This window comes from Lissotriton vulgaris, chromosome 2_2, assembly GCF_964263255.1.
Source record: "Lissotriton vulgaris chromosome 2_2, aLisVul1.2, whole genome shotgun sequence".
NCBI lineage: Eukaryota > Metazoa > Chordata > Amphibia > Caudata > Salamandridae > Lissotriton > Lissotriton vulgaris.
In genome coordinates this window covers 123693554-123705644 of record NC_141688.1, presented here as the reverse complement: position 1 = coordinate 123705644, position 12091 = coordinate 123693554, and the positions used below count along the sequence as shown (strand labels likewise).

General features: G+C 43.7%; 1 protein-coding gene across 2 annotated transcripts in view; it reads left to right on the top strand.

Moving 5' to 3' along the window:
* The window catches only part of SCAPER (S-phase cyclin A associated protein in the ER), a 3157511-nt gene that overhangs the window by 416006 nt on the left and 2729414 nt on the right, over positions 1-12091 (top strand). For both annotated transcript variants that reach the window (XM_086959426.1, XM_086959427.1), the window contains exon 6: positions 3578-3678. In XM_086959426.1, the coding sequence (XP_086815552.1) occupies positions 3578-3678 (101 nt within the window). The remainder of the gene's footprint in view (positions 1-3577; positions 3679-12091) is intronic.

The window sequence follows — 12091 nt, the reverse complement described above, 5'->3', positions numbered from 1 at the left end:
GTATTCCAACATACAGTGGATTTGCATAGTCAATCCGGGATATGACCAATCCCAGAGTGACTTGAACAAGGGCGGCTTGAGAAAGGAATCTGCTGATTTTCCTAATGCGACGTAGGTGGAATATGCAGACCGAAACCACTGTTTTAATTTGTGCCCTCATAGGAAAATCATTGCTAATGGTAACTCCGAGGCTTTTTACCGAGTTGACAGGGGATGGTGGACAGCCCACGGAGCGTGGCCAAAAGTTGGTGTTCCAAGGGTTTCTTGAGGGCCCTGTTAAGACCAGCTCGGTCTTGTCAGGATTAAGCTTGAGCTTGTTCGCGTTCATCCAACTACTGATAAAGGTCATAGTGGATTGAACGTTCTCGATGGAGGAAGGGGAAGAATCAATGTTGAAAATGAGCTGAAGGTCATCTGCATAATTAAAGATGACTGCTGATCTTTTCTGAAGCTCTGAGATCAAAGGAAAAATGTACAAATTAAATGATAAAGGGGAGAGAGAGGAGCCCTGAGGTACTCCGCAGGTGAGACTTTTTGTTTTCGGAAGTAAAAGTGGAGAGGCAGACTGCTTGATTTCGGTCCTGAAGAAATGATGTCAGCCACCTCAGCGGTGTGCCCCGGATGCCGGCGTTTTCGACCGGATCGAGAAGGATGGTATGGTCAACGGTATCGAACGCCGTAGACAAATCCAAGAGCACCAAGGCTTGTGAGATATTCTGATTGGCCCCCTTTCTGAGTTCATCGTGAACCACCAGGACAATAGACTCAGTGGAATGTTGAGGCCTAAACACCGCTTGATGGGGGTCTAGGAAGTTAGAATTTTCCACAAAGGTGCTGAGGCTGTTTGCTACGAAGGCTTCCAGGACTTTACCCAAAAAGGGAAGCAACGAGATAGGGCGGAAGTTACTCAGTACCTCAGGGTCAGCTCCCGTTTTTTTAAGGATGGGGGAAACGACTGCTGATTTGAAAGAGAAAGGGACCACCCCAGAGGTAAGAGAGTTGTCCAAGAGGGAGATTGGTGGGTCAGGGATGTTAAGAAAGATCTTACGAGCAATGTGAGGGGGGCAGCTGTCCTGTGGGGAGCTGGAACGAACTTTGCTAAGAAGAGGAAAGAAAACCACCTTAGTGATCAGAGGGAAATTGGAAAAAGCTGAGAGGTTCCCAGATATACTGCCAAGATTGGGGATTAAAACCGTTTTGGGAATGCTGGTTTTGATTTTAATGATCTTCTCAATGAAATAACTGTTAAGAGAGTGGCAAAGGGACTGCGATGCCAGGGGTTTAATGGAGACACGATCAGGTTTTGCTAATCCGTCCACTATTGAGAAGATTTCTTTGACTTTGTTTGAAGAATTCAAGATTTTTGCAGAACAATATTCGGTTTTAGCTGCAAGGATGGCGGATTTGTAGTCTTTTAGGGCAGTGAGAAAAATGATTTTCTTTAGGGGGCAGTAGCCGGATCTCCACTTACGCTCGGTCTGACGAAGAGAGAGTTTCCTCTCTTTCAGGTCCTTGGTGAACCAGAGCTGGGCATCGTGTGGCCGTTTGTTTTTAAGTGTTTTCAAGGGAGCAAAGATATCCCTTGCCTCGGCCAACCAGGTGTTGAAATCTTCAGCCTGGGTGTGGACTGAGAGAGGTGGTCCAAAAAGCTGGGGGGGACTAGGTATAGAAGAAGCAAGGGAAAGACAGAGAAGGAATGTCTACCCGACTCCAGTTCCTAATTGTGAGAGGGTCGGGGTACAGGATTTGGAAGGTACGGTTATGGGAAGAGCAAAAGAAATAAGAAAGTGATCCGACCAGGCACCAGGGGAAATCTGGAGGTTCGAAATATCCGGGTTTGAAGACCGGACCTGGTCCAAGATATGGCCCTTAATGTGGGTGGCTGCGTTGATGTGCTGGGTGAAGTTAAGACCATTTAGCAGATCCATGAAATCCTTTGAGCAAGTGCTTTCGCACTGATCATGGGGCCAGTAATTGAACTCCCTATGATAAGGATTTTAGCATGATTTATCGCCAGCTCGGCAACCATACTGCCGAATAGCTGAAGAAATTTCGGTAGATAAGCAGGTGGTCTATAAAAAAGGGCGAAGGTTAAGGGAAGCCTGTTGGAGTCAAGTTTGAATAATAAGACGTCAACCGAGGGGATACTGGACATAGTAATGGAAGAGACTTTTTGAGTTTGAGAAATGATGGCAGCAACTCCGCCCCCTACTTTCCCCTGTGGCCTGTTTGCCTGAAGGATGTAGTAGTTGTCGGGGATTTCGGCCAATATATCGGGAATGGAATCAGATGTAAGCCAAGTTTCAGATATGAGCAGGATATCTGGCTTAATAGAGTCTAGGAGATAAAAGATCTCAAGCTGGTGTTTGACCAATGATAGAGTATTCAGATACCATATAGATAGATGGTCATAGTTAGAACTATAACAGGGGGAAGTTACAGACTGTACGGCCCTGGGGCTCGGGGGAGAAATTAGAGAAGGGAGACCCATGGGAGAGAGGGGGAAAAAGTGTCCAGACTGTAGTATTCCATTGTGCTCGAGGATGTTATGGAGGTTTTCTGCAACATAGTAAAAAAAAAAAAGCACCACGAGTAAAGATTAAAGCCCCGTCTCACGCCGCCAGTAAAACATCCAGTCCTGGTGGGCCTGGCGTAAAGCGGACAGGGTGGCAACCGGGGGGATAAAAAACCCTCCTGTAAAATCAACTAGGCATTTTCAGCATAATTAGTGATGAAAACCGACGCAAGCCAATGACAATTGCAGGCGGAGCGGACACATGACTTCTGGAACCGTATTGATTCCAAGGAGCCCTCACATGGCGAGCGCAGCGCATGCATGCTGCTAACGCCAGGCGAAACCTAAAAAGGGAAAGAGAATATAGGTGTCCATTGTTTTTTCGGGCCTGTTTCAAATGTTGGGTTGATCGAATTCTACAGCCCCTTAGTCTTGATTCCATTTCATACTTCTTTCTTCCACCTACATCTACTATCTGTTTTATATTTTTTTTAATTGCGTCTTTATTGGCATTTTGAGAAAACCGTAGAAATAAGTCAGCAAGAATGAAATCTAGCTGAAGCTTAGCTTCCTCAAATGGTTGTCCTTCCCACTCTAAACTGTCGTTCAAAAGCATTGGTCAACATCTTTTTTACTTTCTTATGTTCTGCTTACATGATGTGAAAGTATTAATTGTCAGTATGACCTGACAAACCGGGACACTGCACTCAGCTGGTCTCCAGATAGAGCCTCAAGTTCTGCTGGCATAGATATTTTAGTTATCCGTACCGAAAGCTGCCCCCTAATGTGTAAATATGCATGTTATGTTATGTTCTAAATGCCTTAAAATATCTCTGTGTACTATCTGCAGTATCTGGGCACAATGTCACTATATCCTTATTTCATCTGTCAAGTCTACCTACTGTACCTGGGGTGCTGCAAGATCCGCCAACTGTACCAGATTAATTCCATTAAAGCTTAGTTATGAGGATTAATATCACATGAATCCCTTGGCATAAAAGGCTCATGGCTATGAATGCAGTTAAATGATTCCTAATATTTTCTGATGTATTTTATTTGCAGGAGGTTTTAATGATGCTTGATAATTATGTAAGGGATTTCAAGGCGCTTATTGACTGGATACAGCTGCAAGAAAAACTAGAAAAGGCTGATGGGCAGAACAGGTAATCCTCAAACAATGAATCCTTCATTTTTGCTTTTTTAAAGACCTGTCCATTCTACCCATTTATGTAGTATTTCGTTGTCCCTAGACATCCTACAACGTGTGATGGGTGTATTGTCATGAAGATTGTCCATTCTTAGTCCAATGAACTTGTTCATGTTTACTATATATTGCTTTGTGCTCTGCTCTGCTCTGCTTGGGGCTGACGTCTAGGACAGCTGCATGGGATGCTGCTTAACATAGCAAGGGTTTTCATTTACTTTCATCCCTATATGATCTTTTACATTTGACATCACCTCGGAGAATAAGAAGAATCCCCACTTGGAGAATACCCATGTATTTGCAGTCATGTGACCCAGAGTCATTAGATTGTGTCCAAGTAGCCAGTGATGGCTATTTGTATCTTAAATTTCAGTGAAATATACTTTCTCTTGTTTCGGCAGAGATATAACTTTGCTTTTGATAGAAACTTGTATTACTTTAATACTCCACGAAGAGATGTTTGATTTCAAGCAAACATTTATCTTCATTGCTCATTCGGGACCTCACCATCTTTAATTCCTTCTGTACGAGGTCAAATAGGTAATTGTTTACCATGTGACTAAATAGCATTCATGGCAACTTTATGGGATTCTTTTACCTGCACCGAGAGACAGTTTGATTAACTTGTGTTCTTATTTTCTGTGTTAAGAATTGTGATTTTAATTCAATTCAATCCAACAGAAATGCGTCACATGATCCGCCAATGCCTGGTTTTAGCAAAAGTGGTGGGGACTGGCTGTTAGGTGTAGAGGGCACCTGCTTCGACCATGATAAAACTTCACCTTGGTAGCGTTAAACCTTCCCACACTACCTGGCCAAGGCTGGGGCTGGACTGAAATTACAAGAAATAGATAACTTGTGCTGTATAGCAGTTATGAACTTGTTCTGTATAGCGCTTATTTACACGTTCGAGCTACAAACAGGACCTGGGTCAAATTGTATGAACACCCCATATTGAGCTGCTCTCTTTTTATCGACCTTTGTACCATGAAGAGCTGGACTGAAGCCTAATTGCGCCCAACTTAACTTGCCGCTCAGACGGGCTGCTCTAGTATTTAATGTCTTTGTTGCAAAAATGGGTTCTATAATTGGGCATTTACATTGTGAAAGCATTGGAAAGCCAAAGTATCTAATGCATTCCTTTCATCGTGCTCAACTGGACAGTGAAAAGCACTACACAAACTTGAGAAAACGAACTTGCCAAAATAGAGAAAAGAAACAAATGGTCACATTAAAGTTACCAATGATTTATTTTCCCCCAAGACCACGTGTTTATTTTTGCATAAAGTGCAACTCCGAATTCTTCTCATGACTTCACACATGGTGACAGACAACAGCGCATGAATGCGAGAAAGCAAGAGAGCGGCTATGCAGCAAGTTTCGGTGAAAGAGCCAGTGCGTGACCGGAAAGTAATGGATGTGGGCAATCAGCTGAAAGATGGCTGAGATGAGAGCAAGCAGAACTGGTCAGAGTTACAGACTTTAAAATTCAGAGCAGACAGCAAGTAAATGCAACAACTGAGAACACAGAATGGTTTCTGTTTGGAATTGTATAACATTATTGTGGTTTTTCTTATGCATTTATTTTAAATTTCTACACATCTGGACCGGAGAGCTTGAGATCAGAATGATGAATGTATAGTTCCATAAGATGGTATGTTGGTAGTCAATGCTGTTAAGTCAATAAATGTGAAAGTTGATATTAATGAGCTCGATGATATCTGCGCGTGTGACCTGCCCATCGTGCTCACGTCTCAAGTGAGCTGGGCACCCCTGCGTCTGCCAGTGCCCTCGGAGACAATCATGTCTGTGAGTGGTGTAAATGACATTGCTGCCACGTCTACCCTCGGGAAGCATGCTCCCCCAGCTCACACCGGTTATGCCCATTCCAGAGTTCCAGGCCTGGTTTTCCTCAAGGTCGAGCTGCGCTCCGTTGTATGGAGGATGTGCCCGGGCTCCTCACTGTCGGAGGCTGGCAGGTTGCACAGCTCCACGGCCAGCAGGATGCGCATTCCACTTCGCACAGAGAGCGCAATGAGTCTGCCTCGCGGAAGCCCAAGGTAAAGGAGTACTGCCCTGACCCTTGCCCACAGTACTGGCACATGGTGTCGCATGTCACCGGGCGCAGCGGAGAACAAGGGCGTCAGGAAGAGGGGAAAATCCGGGAGTGTATGTGCAAACGGGAGTGGAGAGCCGGTAAGCAGGGGGACATGAGTAGAGGGCATGGCTATGGAGAGGCAGCGGAAAGGGCAAGTTGGATATAGGCTGGAGCAAAGGGCACGCTGTGAGGATCGGGCACGCTGAACAGAAGAAAGGGAGGGCTAGCTGCCGAGGAATGTAGCTGGGCTGCCGGAGAGGCGATGACTGGGAAGAGGACATGCTTCAGTACAATTGGCGTGGTCATGCTGGGGTCAGAAATGATAGAGGATACATTGGATAAAGTATTTGAGGAGCATTGGAAACCGCTTTTCTCTTTTTGAGACGGCCCACTTGGAAGGACTCGCCTGCTTTCCTTCTGAAGTAAAAGGTTTCTTATCTTTATGGGGTCAAGTGTTTAAACATGGCCCCATAAAAATAAGAAATCTTTTACTTCAGAAGGAAAGCAGGCGAGCCCGTCCAAGTGGGCTGTCTCAAAAAGAGAAAAGTTCACTTCATCAAAATCTCTTTTTAATGGCTGGCCACCGTTTAGCAGAAACTGTGAAGCCAGCCAATGTAAAAGAGGGGCGGGGCTTAAAGCCCATTGCTGAAGTTCCTCTAAATCATTAAATCTCGTCAGCGAGACTGCGCATGTGCGCAGCCCATGCCAGTCGAGACCTAAAAATACAGTAAATATACACAAACATCATATTTCATAAGTCATCAGATGTTTAAAACATTGGAATGCGAGAAAAAGAAGTCCATAATCTAGCATTGTTTTCCTAGAGGATATAGCAACTTGAAGGAACATAGTTATGCAGCAACACGTTTGATCATCAGACAGAGTACGTAAGAAGCAATATTTTATTTTTTATTTTATTTATAAAGTTTTATATAGCACAAACTTGTTCCCGAAGGATATCAGAGCGCTTTACAATTTGAGGCTATTAAATAACTTCCCACCCTATTCCCCTATAAACCCACATCCCACTAAGGAACTAAAAATGCAAAATTAAAACAAAAAAAATGTAATAACTACTAAAACTTTTACACAGATAATAAAAACAAATCATTGTATGAGAGGTTTGGGGGCTGGCAGGAAGTCTGTGTGTCCTATCAAACAGCGACACCTCACTTCCCTGCCCCTGCTCCCTCCTTCTTGTCCAGCCTCTGGGTCTGTTTATAATGGCGTGCATTGCGATTTATACAATATGTCCGGAAGTGACATACCACATAACATAACCTGCCTTGGTACAAAGAGCGCTCAATAGGGCACTTTGCTATAAACACAGTGCACTTAGCTTCTATTATTTATATTGATGCTTCACAGGAAGAGATGTGATTGTCATTAATTTTCCTTATTTTTGACTGAGGCTTACCGAGGAGCAGGTCAGCCACTCCTGTCCTCATTATCAAAACCCGTACAGCTTTATACTACCACTTTCACTGGCAAACGTGGTTTTGGGCTTGTTGAGAAAATATGTGCCTTCTGTGACTATCAGAATGGGCAGCACTGCCAGGCAAGCCCAGACATGGAGCACTGGGACCGAATGAATTATGCGTTTTGGAATAAGAATGCCAAGCATGAGCTACCAGTGTTGTAGTTTTGGTTTGCTCCGTGTCTGGGTTTGGCAAAGCATTTGTGTTAACTATCCTTCTGACTTCCTTTTTTTCAGAGCACACCCTAGTGTAAACATCATATAGCATACATTTATCCAACCGCTCATTAATGCACTAACTCAATTATTCATCCACCAACTCTTCCATTCATCCCTAACTTCCCTCATTGACCCACCAATGTCCTCATTTATTCAACAGCCTATTCCCGTAACCATGAATTCTTCTGGTTTTTCATTGAACAGTATGCATCAGTGAACAAGTATGTTTATATACACAGTTAATCACCAACTCAAATTACACATTAATTTGCTACTAGCCCATCCATCCATCCATCCAGCCAGCCATCCATCCACTCACTGCCACATCCATACTCTCACACAAACTCACCTATCAATAAATAAACAAGTTAAACTGCACTTCAAATGTGATCTTCAGAACTCCATTCAGTATGCCAGATGTGGCTTGTAGCACCGTGCACAGTGCCCTTGAACTGGCCTTCAGAAGTGGGCAAAATGCAACAGAGGTGCGTTCAGGGACTAGACTCCTCATTCCAGATGAGGCCACGCAACTGGTCAGCACGTCTCTAACTGGAATAATGTCATGCGAAGAGGCTTCCATAACTGAACCCAACAACTAAGATAAGTTTTTCAAAACTAGGCACAATAAGGCCTTCAAAACTGGATGAAATATTTCAGGAGAGGCTCCCAGAGTTGACAACAATTCAGATTTGTCCTCTAGAACTAAAAACCTGCTTGTGGTGGTACCTCCTGCCATGGTTCTTGTGTGTACTCCAGAACAATATTTCAGATAACCTCTCCAAAACCAGATACATTACTCTAGTGGTGGCTTCCGTAGCTTAAAACAATGTTCCAAATGACGCCTCTCAAGTTGAGCATATTACCCTGGATGTAGTCTTGATTGCTATTAAATTGACTAATAGTAGAATTGTTAATTACATCACTAAGAAATGAATAAGTGTGATGTGAAATGCTATATAACAAGTTATTTTAATTATAAACTCTCGGCCTCTTCGCAGCTGATCTTCCAGCACTTTGTCTAACCCAGAGACTAATACATGGTTGGAGGTATAAACTAAGTAGTTCAGGGCCCGGAAACGTAAACACTCTTAGTGCTGTGAATCATACAAAACATTGTATGAGTAAATAAAATAAAAGTATACAGACTTTACGCAGTTGGCCTTTTGAAATGGAGAGAGCACCCCTAAGATGGACTTTAGAATTGAGCACTGTTCTCCAAAGGCAGCCTCCAGAATCTGGAGCAACAGACTACTGCGAAATCTCAAACTGGACACAAAACTCCAGAGGGCATCTCCAGAACAGGACATAGTAAGGCAGAGCTGGCCTCTAAAATGAGCGCAACACTCCAGAGGTAACTTTGAGAACTGCACTCCTTACTACAGATGTTACCCTAACAGTGAGACCCTAACTGGGTGGTAGGCGCTGTATAAATCCTGTCTAGACCCTTCTAGATCGTGATGTGCATAATTGTAGTTGCTTAGTTGTAGCACAATGTTTGTTTTCTTCTGCATGTGTCTCCTTGTGCTTTCCCTAAAGCCCTGTCCTATTAATCCACCGTGAGGCAATCCGATATGGGAATAAGGGTTCCGACACTGCTACTTCACCTTCTGCATCTTTTCTGTGTGTGAAAATAAGTCTTCCTCCACTGCTGCTTCACCTTCTGCATCTTTTCTGTGTGTGAAAATAAGGCTTCCTCCACTGCTGCTCCACCTTCTGCATCTTTTCTGTGTGTGAAAATAAGGCTTCCTCCACTGCTGCTTCATCTTCTGCATCTTTTCTGTGTGAAAATAAGGCTTCCTCCACTGCTGCTTCACCTTCTGCATCTTTTCTGTGTGTGAAAATAAGGCTTCCTCCACTGCTGCTTCACCTTCTGCATCTTTTCTGTGTGTGAAAATAAGCCTTCCGCCACTGCTGCTTCACCTTCTGCATCTTGTCTGTGTGTGAAAATAAGTCTTCCTCCACTGCTGCTTCACCTTCTGCATCTTTTCTGTGTGTGAAAATAAGTCTTCCTCCACTGCTGCTTCACCTTCTGCATCTTTTCTGTGTGTGAAAATAAGGCTTCCTCCACTGCTGCTTCATCTTCTGCATCTTTTCTGTGTGAAAATAAGGCTTCCTCCACTGCTGCTTCACCTTCTGCATCTTTTCTGTGTGTGAAAATAAGGCTTCCTCCACTGCTGCTGCTAGTGTTACATACACCTTATGCTGTGTGTGTGATGAGAGTTGCATTGCTACTTCCCATTGCTATATTTGTTATGTGTATGAATGAAGCTGCTAGTGCATTTCAGTATGTAAAACCAAAACTATTGTCTTTGCCGATTCTTGTTTCTGCTAACATTGTTCGTACTACCTCCCTCCTTTGGAACAATTTCTTTTTTTAATTAACTTTTACTAACCTACGAAGAAGGACAACAGTTCAGTAAGTCTATAGTAATGTCCAATCAATCCACGGAGTAGCTCGGTCTGTTTAGAATTAGTACAGTTGACCATACCACCAACAAATCATCAGACTTTTCCATCAACCTTATCAGTGTGTTCTCCTCCTCAATATACACATTTGTTATAATTGACAGTATTAGGAAGTAACAGAAATATTCATTATGAGCTTAAAGAGGATTTTGTGTGTGTTTTCCTTCTTTATCTTGTGAATCATTTCGAGTTGACATTGTTGAACATATCAGTTAATCATCTCCCGAGACCTCTAAAGAGCTCCTATCAGGGCTGCTGGGAATTCAAAACCATCGATGCTGGAGCGTGCACGCTGCACCGCGAGAAACTTTAAATGCTAGTAGCGGCCAGGTGAATGAATCCTCATAGAACCGTATTATACAAATCATCAAAATATTTTTTTTTAACTTATGAAGACGTGGCTGTTCTATGCTGATGTGGTGCCCATAGCTGCCAAGGTTTCATATTGCTTATGTGTGAGTGACATTTTCATAATTTCAGTGTAATTATGAATGACATTCAACGACGATGAGAGACACTTTGTCGCATACAAAATTAAACATAAGGCCAGGCACTAAGCATCAAGTTATTCTTTGCAGAGAACAGCACACAGGCACATATAGAACTGATTACAGGCAGTGCATTCCACCCTCAATGCAAGGTTTTCTGGCCTCTGGCCCTACAGTGTTAGATCACCAAAACTTTTAAATCTAAACACCCTCATGTATGTAACAAGCAAGTTAACAGGCATTGCCTTATTTGTTTAGTTTCTCCTTATTTGTTTAGCATTTCTTCCTCCTTGTTCCCCGTTTTACATTCTGTGCCCCGTGCCCTTTTGCCTCTGTTTCCTCGTATTTGTAATTGTATTGCCTTATTTGTTTAACGTTTCTTCCTCCTTGTTCCCCGTATTTTATTCTGTGCCCTGTGCCCATTTGCCTTCTTTTTCCTTAACCATTCCTGCACCCGTTTTGCCGCCGCTGCACCCCCATTTGTCTGCTCCCTCCTCCCAGCTGCCTTCTCTTCTCCCCACCTCCCCTTCCTATGGTGGCCGAATGCGCGCCTAAGGCAAGCCCGTCTGTGCCCGTCCGTGTCTGGACCTCGCCCAGCTCCAGATCTCCGGGCCCCCGCGAATGCCACGACGCCTGTCTCCGCTACGATGTCAGCACCCTCCACGCACTCAATGCTGGACGATCATGCACCTGCTTCCTGGCTGCCTGAAGCGCACTAATTTGCTAATTTAAAACCAATACCATTACCAACCAAATAGCTGAGAAATTATACACACTTCAGGTGGCCCTGTGACACACATTTTGCGAGGCTCATTGCAGCTATTCGGTTACGGGCCGCCTCGTGGTCGCAATAACTCCTGCTGCAAGCGCACCGCTGCTTTCCGCCTTGTGGTCGCAATAACTCCTGCTGCAAACGCACCGCTGCTTTCCGTCCTGTGCCGGCCTGCCCCCTCTTCTCAGACAGTGACCTCTCACCAGGCAGGTGGAGCACCGTGTTGGGCTGGGCTCAATAGCGGGCACTGTCCGCGGACGGTGCCGTGGTTTGGGACCGTCCTGGTCCGTCAGTGGCGTTGCGGGCTTCACAACATTAATTTTAAAAGCATTGCTCGCCTACATTCCTGACATAGAATTCCTATAGTAATCACATCAAGCTTGCAAAAGCATGCTTGCGGTATGTATTTCGTAATATTTTAAATAAGATACAATAGCCTTTGCAGCAACATTACATAGCCATCATTCCCAGAGTTAATAATAACCGCAGATTTTGCCAGAACAGGTTGTATTGTGAATTTTCCATCTCACTCAGATTAACTGCAAACGCTTCCTGCTCTAGTATTTAAAATGTTGACATGTTACTTTAAGTGGGTTCTCCGCTGTGTATATCATGCTTATTCGAGAAAGCACTAATTTACTACATTTTTTAAAAGCTCTGAATAAAGCACAGACTTCTTTAAAATATCCATCATTCCTTGAAATTTTTCTCTGAGTTTGTCTAAGGAATCTCGATTGTATAATAGCTACATTCCTTACTCCGAACAGTAGTTCAAAACTCCTGCCATGTTTCATTACTCGTACCTACTTAGTAAACAAATATTTCAACTAGTAGAAAAGCGCCAGCAACCAG